Source organism: Equus caballus, chromosome 7 (genome assembly GCF_041296265.1).
Source record: "Equus caballus isolate H_3958 breed thoroughbred chromosome 7, TB-T2T, whole genome shotgun sequence".
Taxonomy (NCBI): domain Eukaryota; kingdom Metazoa; phylum Chordata; class Mammalia; order Perissodactyla; family Equidae; genus Equus; species Equus caballus.
Genome location: NC_091690.1, coordinates 80,539,337 through 80,555,807, shown reverse-complemented (window position 1 = coordinate 80,555,807; position 16,471 = coordinate 80,539,337). Strand labels below are relative to the sequence as shown.

Sequence of the window (16,471 nt, the reverse complement as noted above, 5' to 3'; positions counted from 1 at the left end):
GGCCCTTGGGCATTAGGAGAGGGAAGAGACACGGATTAGCCTCAGTTGACCCTTCTGTGGGCCAATGGCAGGATCCTCCTGCCTTCTAGGAGAGTAGAGCCCTGCCAAGAAGTGGCCACCGCAGGAGGGGAGGGCCAAAGAGAGAAGAAAGCCCTGGGATGGGTTAGTTCAGGCTTTGGGCTGTGAGGCCCTGAGTAGGGAGGTGGGTGTGGGAATCTGCTTCTGGCAAAAGGAAAGGCCAGACTTACTGAGCACTGTGGTCTGTTTCCCATTTCAAATCTTGGCCTCCTGGAGGCAGGGCCTTGTGTTCTAGGCCTGTAGGCCTCTCTGCTGGCTCAGCTTCCGACTCAGGCCCTCAGCTTCCCCTAGATCAGGACTGGATGGATAGGAGTTTGTATATAGATTAGCACCCGTGGTCTGAGCTCTGAGGGACTCTGGCCCCAGGCCACTCAGTGCCTGGCCATGGGCCCATAGGAGCCCCGACTGGGTACAGATCCATCCCTCATGAGAAGAGTTGGGAGGGGGGACACAGAAAACATTTGCTGTAAGGCAGTGGCTCAGCAAGCATATACTTCCTGCTGTTACTTTTCCAGATGAGAATAGTGAGAGCGAGAGCGACTCCGATGACAGATTCAAAGGTGAGGCATGGCTCCCCAAGAGCATGGAACCCTTTCCAACCTCTGGCTGTAAGGAATCAGGCTTCCCTTCCTCTGCATGTAGAGTTCCAGAGTCCCAAATTGGCCTGGTTTGGAGAGGCAACAGGCAGGCAGGATACCAGGCCAACCAAGCAGGGAGCTGTAGGGCAGTCCATTCTTCTAGTCCTGCAAGCTCAGCCTGCAAGGTTAAATTCAAATGTCTCCCTTTGCCCAAATATTGCTGGTAATCCTGCCCATGCTTTCCGAAGACATTGTCCATGAGAATTGCGTGCGAAATTTGTCTGGTCAATGTTGTGAGGGTCAGAGGTGGGTTCAAAAGATTACGAGTACCTCTTCTGGTTGCAAGAAATATGCCATAGTCTGAGGAAACTGGTCCTCTGGAGGCCCTGAAGCCACTCATCTCCCCATCCCTAGAGAGAGGACTGCCACCTCCTTGAAAAGGTTCTGGGACCTTCCTATTCCAGAGGCCTTGGTCAAACCTCTGAGAAACCCTGCCTAGACCTTCCTGGATGATTAAAGTATCTGAGGCTAGCTGTCTCCTTCCCTCCTCCGCTGGCCCCCGGGCAAGTGGGCGAGTGGACTTTGGGCCTGGGGATAGGGACAAAGGGTCCAAGTCCAAGGACTCTGTTAGGGGCCCAGGGTGAAGCCTTCGTGGATGTTCATATCTTCTAGTCCTGTTGACACAGGGGCAGGGGCAGGGGTGGGCAGCTGCTAGTGATGCATGCCTGGGTTTGCCTGGCTGAGGCAGTCCTCTTGACCCCAGCTCAGCCTCCAGAGGTTCCAGGAGGCTCAGACCAGTTGCTCCCTGTGTCAGGGCAGAGTCTTTGTGTAGGCGTAGACTCCTTGATCCTGGCAATTCTCCCCAAGACCTAGCTGGGTGGGGGTGTCAGACTAGGCTCACGCACTTAGAGGTGATCCACAGAGACAGAGCCTTGAATCTGGGGTGGAGCAGGGCTAATCTGGGACCTGTGAGGGTCCAGCGTGCCTGTCTCCTGATGTGTGACCTGCCTCCAGCCCACACGCAGCGCCTAGTCCACATTCAATCAATGCTGAAGCGTGCACCCAGCTACCGGACCCTGGAACTGGAGCTGCTCGAGTGGCAGGAGCGGGAGCTTTTTGAGTACTTTGTGGTGGTGTCCCTCAAGAAGAAGCCATCCCGAAACACCTACCTCCCCGAAGTCTCCTATCAGTTTCCCAAGGTGAGGCTCTCTCTCCCCCCTCCTCCACCACCTGTCTGCTGGCCCATCTGAGGAAGAAGAGATCCTGTTCCTGCTGTAGCCACTCACCTAGCTACCACAGCCCTGAGCATGGCTCCTTATAGCCAGGAGGGAAGAGAGGGCTTCAGAGGTTGTGGGTTTGGGCCAGTGTTTATTCAGGATGAGCATTTTCATCACCCCAAAAAGAAACGCTGTACCCGTAAGCAGTCACTCTCCATTTCCCCCACCTCTCTTATCTCTGAGCACGGCTTCCTTGCTCATCACCAGCCAGCCCGGCCTCCTTTCTCTTCCTTTAACACTCAAGCCCTTTCTCTCTGCCATTGCCTCTGCCTAGAATGTTCTTTCTCCAGGTCTTCACGTGGCTGCCAGCTCTTTCTTATTCTTCATTCTCTGCTCAAATAGTACTTCTTCTGGGAGATCTTTCCAGATACCCTAAAGTAGCCCCTCCCCCCACCCAGTTCTTTCTGTCGTGTCACCCTGTTTGTTTCTTTTGTCGCACACTCTGATTATCTCACTCTCCTGACAGATTGTGCAGGGACAGGGACCTTGTCTACTTTGTTTTCCATTGGTAGCCCCAGCACGTGGCACAGTGCCTGATGCCACATAGTAAGTGCTTGTTTGGCATATATTGAATGAATAAATGATGACTCAGCCCACACCCAGACCTCTCTGTAAGAATTGGGAGTGGGGACAGGGTTCCTGAGAAGCATGTGAGTTGGTAGGATGCCATCTAGGGCTCTCAGGGGAGGAGATGCTTATCAGCCACCCCCCACCACTCCCAGGTTCCATGTCTTCTCTTGTCTATCTCTCTCCATACTCCTCTTCACTGCAGCTGGACCGACCCACCAAGCAGATGCGGGAGGCAGAGGAGAGGCTCAAGGCCATCCCCCAGTTTTGCTTCCCTGATGCCAAAGACTGGCTTCCAGTGTCAGAATACAGCAGGTGAGGCCCAGCCTGGCCTGGCTAGAGGGAGGAAGAGGGCATAGACTCCTTTACCCTCATAGCAGTGGGCAGCTGAATGGGGCTCACCCTAGTCCCAACCTCATCTCCTACAGCAACCTGGCCCTAAGCCCCCTCCCTGGGATGACAGTCCCTCTTCTTGGTGGCTGTTTCTTGGGTCCTCTGATACTTCCCTGATGCCAGACCTCTCCCTGTTCCAGTGAGACTTTTTCTTTCATGCTGACTGGGGAAGATGGTAGCAGACGCTTTGGCTACTGCAGGCGCTTACTGGTGAGTAGAGCCATTCAGTCCTCGGGGACTGGGCCACAGTGTTTGTATGTGTGTGTTTCCTTTTCAACTTTAGCTTGTATATTCTGCTCCCTTGTATGCTCCCTGAGGCCACCCTGACACACACACTCACACGCTCACTCCTGGGATGGCAGGACTCAAAGTGGCCCCTCTGTTTGGGCCCCAGGATCTAAGATAATCTGCAGGAGAGAGAGTGCATCACCCTCTCCTGGGCTGTCGTGTTCTTTAGCTTTCCTATACTTTTTCTTTTCATTCATTTTCCTCGGGCTTCTGGGCTCTGATTAGTGATCCCTGATTGCAAGATCATATCACCCCAGCAGTGTGTGTGGTGCATTAGATTGGGTGGAGAACAACCTTTCTCACCCCTATACCTGGCCAGCCTGATGTAGGGAGGCATCCTCCTGTCCATCGTCTGGTAGGGCTGGAGGCTGGGCAGGGACAGAGCAATACCTCCTATGGGATTCTGGGAGAGAAACCTTGAACTCAGGGGAAAAGGAGGTTTTTGAAAATATAAGCCATGTTGTAGAGAGAGAAGCCCTTCCCCATCTCCCTTCCCATTTGTCGTGGGAAATAGATGGAGGTAAAGGTAAAGAGAGTCCTCTTGCACTGTTCCCTGGAGCTCCCCAGGGATGTTGTTGGCTTGGGTTGTCAACCATGTTTTGGGGTTCCCAGGACTTAGTGGGAGAAGGCCTCACTAGATGCCCTCCTAGGGGCTGATAAGGGAAATCCTAGGCAAGGGGAATGCATAGCAGGGGCTCCAAATGAAGGATTCTGGGTCATTCACTCATTCATTCATTCATTCATAAACATGTACCATACACCTGTTGAGGGTCAGGCAATGTGCTAAAGGCACGTAAAGATGAGTTAGACATGGATCTGATCCTCAAGGAACTTAGATAGTTTAGTAGAGGAGGTAGTATTTTCAAGGTAGAAGGGAAGGCAAAGGGAAGAAACTATTATTAGGACCTGTTATGTTCCAGGCTAGGTGCTTTAAGTATGTCATTTTCTTAATCCTTATAATACCCCATGAGATATGTTTATGTCAGTTCCATAGATTAAGAAACTGAGACAGCGGTGGAATGACTTGCCCAAAGTCACACAGCCACTGAGGGACAGAGCCAGGATTGACTCCAAGTCCTTTAACCACCAAGTCTGATATTCTTGGGTCTCCCCAAAGGGTAGTCTAGGGAAAAGGTATTTGGATGGAGAGTGCCCAGTGAGTGGAGCTAAGGGAATGTGGGGCAGTACAGATGCCAGGTGGGGAGCCAGGCAGAGGCCAACACGCCCCAGATTCACCTAGGCCTGCAGGGGAGAGTTTCGAAGGCTGCCTTTGCAGGAACAGAGATGGAGCAGAGCTGCTCCTTTGCAGCGGGCCTGCTGCCCCCAGGGAAGAGCATGTTTGTCCTGGCGTGCTCAGAGAGGGCCTGGGCTGGGTCCCTGCCAAGGGGGCTGGCATTAGCTCGGCATTCCTGCAGATTGGACACAATGATTCTAACCCAAATCCCACATACTTGATTTAATCACTTGGGGCTTTAGGGGAGGCGGGGGAGAGGGAAAGAGAGAGAAGTGAGTTTCAGACCTAATATGGACAAAAACAGATTCTGCCTTCTCTTTAGATCTGTGACGTGTGGCCAGCAGGTTTGGAGACTGAAATAGCCCCATCTGCATTTGCTTAGCAGCCTGCATGAGGGGCCGGCACCTGCTGCTCTGCTCCCTCCCCACTCAGCCTTGCCAGGCACTCCAGGCCTCTGCGCCAGAGGCAGCCACAGAGCCCTGCCAGCCCCTGGCTAGAGAAGTAGACTCCTGTGGACCCACCCCAGCCTGCGTTTGCAGGCTCCAGGCCTGGGGAGCTCTCAGTGTACATCTCCTCCAGCTGCCCACCTTTCAAATCTCTTTTTTTCTTTGTTCTCCTCTACTCTATAGCATACCTCTATCCTGTGTCTTTGTGTCCCTTTCCCTTCCTTCCTGGCAGAAGGCAGCATGCTTTAGAGGTAAGACTGCAAATCAGAGGCCAAAACAGACTCCTGGCTCCATGCCTTCTAGATACATGCCTTGGGCACAGGCTTAATATTTTTGAACTCAGTTTACTCACCTATAAAATGGGGATAGTACTGCCTATCTCAGAGGTTTTTTGTAAAGTACCAAGCTTGAGACTCAGATATGGCAAACTTTCAATAAATAGTTCGCTTTTCTTATCTATTTTCAATTTGCCTTCCTGGAATGAGGATGGATCAAGGAAGGGAGAAAAGAAGAACCAAGAAAAGGAATGTTTTGCAGAATGTACCCTGTTGGGGGCAGATTACGTGACCTACTCATAAGAATGTACACAAGTGCCTCTCTACCATTGTATCCTCTGGGTTCCCAGCCTTAGCGATGTAAATCCGTAAATTACCTTATAGCCCCTTCCAAACTGTTTTGTCCTTTGTCAGCCCCGCTCAGTGTCCTCCTGGGAAGAAAAGTGGAGGCTGTGTAGAGCTTGGCAGGACCCTGACACCTTGGGCTGGAAGGCCCAGCAGAAGCTGAGGCCTCCTCCTTTCCTTTGGGGGCGTGGTTGAGTAGAGGTTTAGAAGAGGCTTGGAGGGGCCAGCCCGGTGGTGCAGCAGTTAAGTTCGCACCTTCCGCTTTGGTGGCCTGGGGTTCGCTGGTTCAGATCCAAGGTGCAGACATGGCACTGCTTGTCACGCCATGCTGTGGCAGGCATCCCACGTATAAAGTGGAGGAGGATGGGCACGGTTGTTAGCTCAGGGCCAGTCTTCCTCAGCAAAAAGAGGAGGATTGGCAGCAGTTAGCTCAAGGCTAATCTTCCTCAAAAAAAAAAAAAAAGGAGGAGGCTTGGAGTCTTCTCTCACTAGAGGAGCCATCTTTAGTCCTCACTTCCCAAGGAAAAGGAGCCAGATATAGTAATCATGCATTCTCTGTGTCTGTGTCTTTCTTCTCCTCCTCGTCCCTGCCTAGCCAAGTGGGAAAGGGCCTCGGTTGCCAGAGGTATACTGTGTCATCAGCCGCCTTGGCTGCTTCGGCTTGTTTTCCAAGGTAAGAGGGCTCTGGCTTTCTTTCCTCCCTTTTCCCCCAGCTGACGGCTCCCATGGGAGTATCTGCAGCCAGCTTAGATGAGAAAAACACCTGTGTGTGTGAGAGAGTAAGAGAGAGAGAGAGAGATGCAAGAACACGTGCAAGCAAGCTCTGACCCCCTCCTCATTCCCAAGCCTGGCTCTCCATTTGTAGCCAGCTGGCATCTCCCCAGCTCCTGCTTCAGTGTCTGCTAATGTCACAGCACACCGTGGGCCATGGGCAGAGCCAGAGTCCTTGGGGATGGAGACCACCTTGGGGCAGCCAAGTGCTCAGGCACCTGGCTCTCAAGTGGTATTTCTTTTTCCCAGCTGCTTAGCTCTTGGGGTCTGAGGCAAGGACTAGTTAGGGAGCAGGGCAGTCACTGAGTGCCAAGAGGGGAATGGGGAGGGTAGGGTGTGAAACTCCTGGCAAGACAGTCCTCCCATCTCCCAGCTTTTGGCTCAGGTTGGTCAGGTACGAGGCTGCCCTGTTCTCTGCCCAGGAGGCAGGGAAGGGCAGTGCCCTGACACCCTTCCTCTTTGGGCTGCTGGCGGTGGGCACAGGTCCTAGATGAGGTGGAGCGCCGGCGTGGGATCTCTGCTGCATTGGTCTATCCCTTCATGAGAAGTCTCATGGAGTCGCCCTTCCCTGCCCCGGGAAAGACCATCAAGGTGAAGACGTTCCTGCCAGGTGCTGGCAATGAGGTAGGAATTTCTGCTGCCTCTTCTCTCAGACTGTGGACTGGGACTGGAGTATGACCTGCCTAGCCAAGGTTGTAGGAGTCTCTGGGAGTCGCCGAGCATGACCCCTTCCTTGCTCACCCTGTTTGTGCACCTAATCAATAGGGACTGAAAAGGTGAAGGACAGAACTGTAACTGTGGCCCAGATCTCTGCGACTCCTAGGGACCTTCCCTCATCTCTTTGGACTAAAGTGCATCCACCTGCCCTCCTTGTAGTCCTTCATCAGATCTTTACTGCATATATGCTCTCTCACAGTCAGGGATCCTGCCGGACCTTGGGGCAGAGTCATACAAGTCAAGGGCACAGCTCTGTCCTTATGGACTTCATAGCCTAGTGGGAGGGGTTGATACTAAATAAATGCTTTGCGTATAAATAGATAATTCCTAAGTGTGTTAGTGCCGAGTGAAAGCGCAGGAGTGCGAGTGCGTCATGGAGGATCTGCTTAGGCTAGGGGCCGCTCCTGAGGAGGAGACATTTTCTCAGGGACCTAAAGCGATAGGACCAACTAAATGAAGTGGGAAGAGGGCGTCTGAGAGGGAGGGCGTGGGTGGGAGAAGAGTATTCCGGATAGAGGGAACAGCATGTGCCAAGGCAAAGTTGGGAAAATATATGCTTTGTCAAGCAACTGAAAAAAGGCTGAGATGGTTGAAAGAAGAGTGAGCTGGGGTGGACAGGCAGGGCCAAAGCAGGGTTATGAGATCTAAACTATGTTCTTTTTTTTTTTTTGAGGAAGATTAGCCCTGAGTTAACTACTGCCAATCCTCCTCTTTTTGCTGAGGAAGACTGGCCCTGAGCTAACTTCCATGCCCATCTTCCTCTACTTTATACGTGGGACGCCTACTACAGCATGGCTTTTGCCAAGCGGTGCCACGTCCGCATCTGGGATCCGAACCGGCAAAACCCGGGCTGCTGGGAAGTGGAACGTGCGAACTTAACCGCTGTGCCACCGGGCTGGCCCCTGAACTGTGTTCTTAAAAGCTCACTCTGTCTGTTGTGTAGACGAAGGATTGGAGTGAAAACAGGGAGACCAGCTAGGATAGTGTTGCAGTGGTACAGGCAAGAGGTGATGGTAGCCTGGATTAAGGTGTGGTAGAAAAGATGAAGAGAAGTAGGTGGATTTGACATGTATTCTAGAATTAGGATCGATAGCACTTTGTAGTTGATTGGAAATAGGGAGTAAGCATTAGGGAGATTTTAAGGCAAACTCCCAGCTTTCCAGGCTTTTCTAGGCTTGAGTGACAGGATAGCTGACGGAGCCATATACTGAGCTGGGAGCACCTGAAGGAGGAACAGGTTATGAGGAGGGGGAGGAAGAGTTCTATTTTGTACATGTTACGTTTAGGATACCTGTGAGATACCCAGGAGAAAATGTTTAGTAGCAAAGAGTGTAGATATGGAAGACAAGAGAGCCCAGGACTTGGTCCTTGTCAGTCCTGAGGTCATGCAGATGTGGTATGGCAAGACGGCGAGATGCCTTGACAAGAGTGGATTTCAGAAGTGTGGGGCTGAGGGCCTAGAAGCCTGACTGGAGTGAATTGAGAAGTGAATAGGGGGTGAGAAAGTGGAAATCGCCTATATAGACATCTTTTCAAGAGGCTTGGCTTGAGAATTAGGGAAGGGGGCAGTGGTTGAAAGGAAATGTGGGGCCAGGGGAGAGTTTGTTGAAAGTGGTTGTTTGGATGCTGGTGGGAATGGCCCAGCAGAGGGTGAGGTTAAAGAAGCAGGAGAGGGAGGCGATGATCAGACTGTCACTGAGAAGGAACAGGCGGTAGGATCCATGAGGGACTGGCCTTTGTTAGGAGAGGAGGGCACTTCCTTGTGTAATGCAGGTGTGGGCCATCCATGGCTTGTAGATTTTAGATTCTCATCTGATGGCTTTGGTTTTCTCAAAAATAGGAAAGAAGGTCATCCTCTGAGAGTGAGAGGTGGGTGCTGGTTCTAGGAGAGGGAAGAAGAAATAAATTAGTTGTTGCAGAGAGTGGGAGAGGGTCTGACGAAAGAAACAGTAGGTTTGCTGGGAGTGACGAATACCATTTAAGGCCTTTCTCTTAACTCTATTCTCCTGCCTTCATTTGGAGGGGCTTAGGCTTCAGGAGTGGTCTGGGGGCAGGACAGCTGACCCTGCCCGAGAGCCCAACAGGGTGCCTGACAGTTCTTCAGGATATGGCCCTGACCCACTCACCACTCTGACTTAAATTACTTGCTGTCCCTGAACCCTGCTTCCTTTAGCCTAGAAGACACTTCCCTTCTTCTCTTCTTGGGCTATTTAAATAGTTAAGCATCTTGTGCCCTGAGCTGCTGCCCCAGATAAGGTCCCTGCCCTTCCTCAATGCCCTCTCAGCAGATGTCAGTCATACCTTTCCCCTGTCCTGACACAGTCTCAGGGACTGTGACTCTTTGGGCTCGTTCAGCCCCACTGGACTGTGATCTCCTTGAGGGCAGGGATGAATGAAAAGATCACCAGGTCATGCGAGCTGCCTATGTGAATTTTCACTCCCTGGAGGGAGCCCGGACCCTGGGGTAGTAGGGGTGTGGGGCTGTGAGCTGTAGAGTAGAGCTGTTGGACTGCATGCAGGCTCTCAAGAAGGAGGGTTGGGGGACCTTAACTGTGACTTCTTCTGGGGTGAGACAAGGACAGGAGGGGTGAAGGGGCCTCTGGCATCATTGTGGTATGGGATTCCTTCCACCCACATTCACTGAGTGTTTTGGGTGTGCCCAGCATCATGCTAATCACTGGGCCTTTTGGGAGTTCATCATCCAGTGGGAGAGACAGAGTGTAAATGATGGTTAGGCCAACTTGTGACCATTTTGCTGCTTCTCCTGGGCCCAGAGGGAAGACTACTGAGCTAAGAGGTAGAACTTCACTTGCTTAAACTCTGAGGAACAAACAAGATGATGTGGGATAAAAGCCCCTTGAAAAGAGCTCTGATACCATAGGGCCATAAGAGGGAATTCATTTTTCACCTAGTTCTCAGGGAGCCTGCTCATCCCTGCTGCTCACATACGCTGAGGGACCAAGGGTACGAAGAAGCGGGCCCCAGGGACAGCGGCTTTGGCATGGCCTGAGCTCAGCAGTTCCTCCTGCTCTCACTGCTAGGGTCCATCCTCATGACTGCCCCCAGGGAAGTGGCTCTCTGCGCCATAGCACTGACCTTGGGAGTGGCCTTGCAACCCCTTTGGAGGGTGGATTGCTAGGCCTGGCCCTGATAAAGATAGTGCTGCTTCCTGGCAAGGTTGTGGAATAGCCAGCCCTTCCCTTGTGTTTTCTTTGTCCCTGGCACAGGGATTAGACAGACTGATAGAGACAGAGGCCAGGATGGTAGGACAAACATAGCCCCTGGAAGGAAACTCTTTGCAGCAGGAAAGGGAGGGGACATGGCAACAAGGACACTAGCATTGCCTTTCCAGAAATGGAAGAGAATAGAGTCCTGGCATGTGGAGATGCTCTTCCTATGGCCTGGGGGGCAGCAATCAATTGTGGGGTCTGGTCAGCATGGGGGCCAAGACCTTTGCTTGGGGAGACGGGCAGGAGGGCGGGGCGGACCCTACAGATAGAACTGTGTGGTTCCCTCATTTTCCTTATCTGTGGAGCAGTCAGGTCTCCTCTCCCTGTCCTGAGAGATTGATGGATGGCCGTTCAACTCCTTCCTTCTGGAGCCTCCCCCACGTTCACAGTTAGTCCTCTTGCTTAGTGGCTGGGTGTCTGAGTATCATGGGAACAGAGCTGTGGTCTGAGAGGAGGAGGAGACTGGGTCCTATTGCATGGTAGGGCAGATTAGAGACCCTGGAAAAGAGAGGGTGGGAGGGGAAACCAGCATCTGGTCATTTTGTGTAGGACCTGGGAGTGGCAGTCACCTGGCCTGCCACCACCCACTTTCCCCATCACTCTTCTGCAGGTGTTAGAGCTGCGGCGGCCCATGGATTCCCGGCTGGAGCACGTGGACTTTGAGTGCCTTTTCACCTGCCTCAGTGTGCGCCAGCTCATCCGAATCTTTGCCTCACTGCTGCTGGAGCGCCGGGTCATTTTTGTGGCGGACAAGCTCAGGTAGGGCCCAGCAGAGCAAGGTGAAGAAGAGGGGGAAGGCACATCTAGTAATTAATTGAACATGTACTTACGAGCCCTGGTATGTGCCAGCTACTGTGGGATTAGTATGTGGGGGTGTGTGTGTATGTGTGTGGTAAATACCAAATGGAGAGGGAAAGGCTAGCACACCTGGGAAGAGAGGATATCTGAGGGAGCAGGGCTTGACAGCACACAAGATGGCAGGATTGAGAACCCAGTGCAGGACTTGGCCTGAGGGAAGAGAAGGGACACCACTTCTTTTGCAACAGCCAAGATTGTATAGGTACAAATATATTTATATGGAAAAAGGTAACAAAGGAGATTTCTAGGTGATGGCCACATTTCCTCTGGAGAGAGAGGCAAGGCCATTTCTGTGGCATGCTGAGTTTGAGGAGAGTGATGAACTATAGGAAGAGCCACCCTTAGGAAGGGGCAAGGGCACTGACTAGGGATAGTACGAGGAGTGCTGAGCCACCCAGTGAGGGGACCAGTGAGGGTGGCAGCTGGAGAAGGTAATTGACTGGAGGCCAGGCAGTAGGGGATTTGTGGAGAAGGACCAGGTGAGGCATTGGGGGTGCTGAGGAGGATAGTGGTCAGAGGAAGGTTGACTAATCAAACTAGGAAAGGGAAAAAGAAGATGTCCAGGGAGTGGAGGTGCCAGTGCGTCAGGGGAGCTGGTTTAGGAGGCATAAGAAAAGAGCTGGATAGATCATAAGTCTTGGTCCAGAATGTTGGCATTTATGATTTTAGAAGTAGAGGAGTTCCAGATGTCAAGATCTGGCTGTGGGAGGAGTGGCAGAAGTGTCTCTGGACATGAGTCATTCTGGAAGAAGCCGAGCTCTTCTGGCAGCCAAGGTTTTATTTATGTATTTATTTATTTATTTATTGAGGAAGATTAGCCCTGAGCTAACATCTGCCGCCAATCCTCCTCTTTTTGCTGAGGAAGATTGGCCTTGAGCTAACATCTGTGCCCACCTTCCTCCACTCCGTATGTGGGACACCTGCCACAGCATGGCTTGACATCAGTGTGCAGGTCCACGCCCAGGACCCAAACCAGCGAACCCTGGGCCGCCAAAGGGGAGTGTGCAAACTTAACTGCTGCGCCACCTCCACTGGCCAGCCCCAAGGCAGCTAAGGTTTTAGAAAAGAGTGTCTTGGGGCCAGCCTAGTGGCGCACCGGTTGAGTTTGCACATTCTGCTTTGGAGGCCTGGAGTTCACGGTTCAGATCCCAGGTGCAGACATGGCACTGCTCAGCAAGCCATGCTGTAGCAGGTGTCCCACATATAAAGTGGAGGAAGATGGGCACAGATGTTAGCTCAGGGCCAGTCTTCCTCAGCAAAAAAGAGGAGGATTGGCGGCAGATGTTAGCTCAGGGCTAATCTCCCTCCAAAAAATAAAAATAAAAATAAATAAATAAAAAAGAGTGTCTTAGTCTGTTCCAGCTGCAGCAACAAAATACTGCAGACTAGGTAGCTTATAAACTACAGAAATCTATTTCTCATAGTTCTGGAGGCTGGAAGTCCAAGATCAGGGTGCCAGCATGGTGGCATTCTGGTGAGGGCTCACTTCGTGGTTCATAGCTGCACCTTCTTACTGTGTCCTCACATGGTGGAAGGGGCAAAGGATTTCTGTGGGGTCTCCTTTATAATAACACTAGTCCCAGTCCTGAGGACTCCACCCCATGACCTAAGCCTCTCCCAAAGGCCCCACCTCCTAATGCCATCATATTTGGGGGTTAGGATTTCAGCATGTGAATCTTGAAGGACATAAACATTTAGACCATAGCACAGCCTATTTGTGAGGGGTGGGACAGGGAGGGAGAGGATGAGCTCTTGGCAACACATTGTGTATTTTTTGGTCGAAGAATCCATCACAGGAAGCAGTGGTTTCTCTAGAGTGGTGGAATTATTTCAGTAATTTAGACATTTATTTAGTTGTCTGCTGTGTGCCATACCATATGCCAGGTGCTGATATGAGGGGTAGAAAAGAAAGATCCTCTTTCTGGTATGTCCCCCAATAAGCCCAGGATTCCTAGGGTATTTATTTCTGTATGTATGAGGGCGTAATGAGGGGAGCAGGAGAAATGGACTCCCAAATGCCCTCACAGGGCACTGGGGCAGGAACCGAGGCCCACCTTCAGCCCAGAAGGGAGAAGGAAGAAAGATCAGAGCGCTGACTTTTTCCAGAGAGTGCCAGGTTTAGAAATGAAAACTGCCCATGCTCACTTTCTGTCACAGCATCAGTTTTTCTGTATCCCACAGTTCTATGTATTTCATGGGGCCATAAGGCCCTCATGAGGGGACCAGGCCTGGAACTGCAACTGGCCAGATACGGCAGCTCCACAGTGCCCCTGTCTGCTGCCTTACTGGCATCCATGTTCATTGTCTGCCAGCAAAGCCCCTGGCTGCCCAGCTCTGAGGCTCTGGTTTGGCCAGACCTTGGTGCCTCTAACAGAACCTGGACCCTGAGATTTCTTTTCCTGAAGGTTCCATTCCCTCACTCAGGGCAGAGCCACCTTTTTGCTATCCCCACCCTTAGCCCAGCTCCAGTAGGGCTGTGAATACAGCTATTGTTTCCTGTGGCTAAAACTGCCTCTGAGCACATTCCAGGACCATTCTGGGAGGAAAATACCTCAGGACCTTGTTCTTGGCCTGGCTCAGCATTCAAGTTTTGCCAGTCTCGGGTCTTAGAAAAGGTGTTCTCTCTGCTCGGGATCTGCCTCTGATTGGAGAGGGGCAGGGTGGGCAGCCCAGTGATGGCACATAGGCCGGGACTGGGGTCAAGGCATAGTAAGCCCAGCCAGCTCATCTTGTGTTGCTCACGTTTTAGGTTTTCCACAAGTCCTGCGTCCCTCTGGCCCAGTTCTGATGTCTGTATTTGTGTGTGTGTATGCACGTGCACACACAGGCTGTGCAGTGATCAGACCTGGGGCTTGTACAAAGCCTTCTGCCTCCCAAGCCCTAGTCCCATTGGAGGGGATTGTGGAGATCAGTGTGTTCCTCGACCCTGAGATAGCTCTTTTCTGGATCTTTCTGAGATGGCTCTCCTTAGAGTGTGGGGAGCTGCTGTCCCCAGGGAAAGGGCTGTCAGGGCCAGGACAGCTGTCTCTGCCTCAAGGCTGAGCAGTATTTTAGATGTCCATAGGGTGGCAGGACAGCCAAGCAACGTACTGCCTGACAAATACTTGTGAACATCCAGAGGTCCTTCTAGAAAAGGGGCTTTGTTTCTGTCGTGGACCGGAACCATGTTCTCTGACTGGTGGGGCATTAGTCATGAAAGGGTAAGGAGCCCTGCTGGGGCTGGTCATGAGAGCCCAGGGCTTCTATGACTAATAGGGCCCAATAGATGTGGAGGGACGGGGTGGGAAAGTCAAGCATGAAGATGACCTTGACTCTAGCCTCTGACTCCTCATCTGTAATGTGATCCCTAGGGAGGGGCCCTTGACTCTCCTCCTGACGGATGGAGTCACTTCAGGCCAGGTGTGTCTCCTGTGTTCAGTGGTGCCCCGCACCAGCCCTCAGCACACGTAGGGAGTGTGCACTCACTTCTGTGCCCTGGAGCTAGCACCCTAGGGATTTCCTCCCTGTCTCCCATTGGTCCTTCTGCTTGGACAGCCAGCCCTGTGGTGCTCCTAGGTTTGGAGGCCTGTATCCTCCTCTAGGCCAAGAGAGGGATAAGCCCACTGAGACTCAAGGCTATTTTTTGAAGCCTTGAGAGGAAAGATGGGAATGGGCACCTTTTTCAGCTTGATAAGAATGGTGCCATCCTCCTCGCCTCAGTCAGTGGTCAGACCATGTTTTCCAATTAAGGAGAGGAAGGACTCGATAGAGGGCAGAGCAGTAGAAGTAACACTGGGCTGGGAGACAGAAAACTGGTTGTGTCCCAGGTCTGCCACTTATGACCAAACTGACCTTGGGTTTCTGTGGTCCCAGCTGTAACATGTAGAATTGATAAGATGACCTCTCTAGGGCTTTCCAGCTTTTATATGCTATCAATTTGTGATCAGTTCCTGCTCAGCTTACCTTTGCAGTTCCTGGCCAAAGCTGATACTCCCACACTAGGTCAGGCCTACCTGTGCATTTGGGTGGCCTTTGAGGGGTGTATGTGAGTCTCTTCTGTGTTCTAGTGTTGCTATGTACCTTTATGGCTATTTCTAGGTAGAGTCACCAAAAAGAGTAGTACCAGTGTCCTTGAGGCCCTGAGCAGTGGGAATGTGGGGTCTTCCCCAGTCTGCAGGGTCAGACACAGGCCTGAGCCCCATTGGCATTTTTGTTGGATTGGGAGGTTTAACACAAAAGGATGTCCTGAACCCTCGGCAGGCTCTAACTACCGTTTCCAGAAGGTGCTGGGCCTGGGCTCATGTGCTTTGTTTCTGTCTGTCCACCAGTACCTTATCCAGCTGCTCCCATGCTGTGGTGGCCTTGCTCTACCCCTTCTCCTGGCAGCATACCTTCATTCCTGTCCTCCCAGCCTCCATGATTGACATCGTCTGCTGTCCCACCCCCTTCCTGGTTGGCCTGCTCTCCAGCTCCCTCCCCAAACTGAAGGAGCTGCCTGTGGAGGAGGTGGGCCACTTGGGGAACCAGCTGAGGGGAAGGGTGGAGGGAGGGTTGGACAGAAGGAACAGGAACCCCCAGGAGGGAAGGGCAGAGGGGGAAGGAAGGGAGAAAGGCTGCTGGGATCTTCTCATTTGTGGTGTCTGGGCCTCTCTACCCAGCTCTTATCCTTTCTCCCTGGGAGGTCTTCCCCTGGCTGGAGTTATTCCTGTTATCTGACCCTGGGAATAGGGAGGTCTGGAGGCCTGGGGAGGGCATTGCAGGGATGCATACCCTGAATCACTGCCACTAAACTCTCTTTCTCAGGCACTGATGGTGAATCTGGGATCTGACCGATTCATCCGACAGGTAAGAGGGGTACACCGCAGTAGGTGGCCCGCCCTAGGGTGAGTGCTTGTTTGATGCACGCTCCAGAGCACCCAACACTGGCACACACACTACTCAACCTTCACAGCCTGTTTGTTGAGCTCTCTGGGTTCCATATTCACAGAATAGACAAGGGTAGGGAGAAGGTGATCTGAGAAGTCTTGACCTCAGCAGGATCTGCCTTTCTGGTTGGCATCATCACCTTCTGGAAGGCAGCATGGGAGTGCAAAGAACATGGCCTGGAAGTCTGAAGACTTGACCTCTGGTTTCTGCCACCTTGGAGCCATGTGATCTTGGACAGGCCTCTCTGAGCCAGAGTTCTCATCTCTAAAACAGGCATGGTGGTAACACCTGCCTTGAAATGTTGCTAAGGGATTACACATGATGCATAGAATGCTATGGAATGTAAAGGTTTGCAATCATTGTTGCACCTTCAAAAAGCCTCCTGGCTCTCCACAGAGGAGCACAACCCAGTGCTGTACCCTCTGGAAATGTACTATCCGTTACGCACCACTGACAGAGCTCTGACTCCTGGGTACAAGGCATCAAGGTATGGGCCTTGATGAACTAGA

At 52.1% G+C, this 16,471-nt stretch overlaps 1 protein-coding gene across 50 annotated transcripts in view; it reads left to right on the top strand.

Moving 5' to 3' along the window:
* DENND2B (DENN domain containing 2B) overlaps positions 1–16,471 on the top strand; it is a 176,808-nt gene that overhangs the window by 156,440 nt on the left and 3,897 nt on the right. For all 50 annotated transcript variants that reach the window (XM_070274705.1, XM_070274702.1, XM_070274695.1 and 47 more), the window contains 9 exons: positions 594–638; positions 1,671–1,855; positions 2,706–2,815; positions 3,034–3,103; positions 6,077–6,154; positions 6,736–6,876; positions 10,810–10,958; positions 15,365–15,542; positions 15,840–15,881. In XM_070274705.1, coding sequence (XP_070130806.1) covers positions 594–638; positions 1,671–1,855; positions 2,706–2,815; positions 3,034–3,103; positions 6,077–6,154; positions 6,736–6,876; positions 10,810–10,958; positions 15,365–15,542; positions 15,840–15,881 — 998 coding nt within the window. The remainder of the gene's footprint in view (positions 1–593; positions 639–1,670; positions 1,856–2,705; positions 2,816–3,033; positions 3,104–6,076; positions 6,155–6,735; positions 6,877–10,809; positions 10,959–15,364; positions 15,543–15,839; positions 15,882–16,471) is intronic.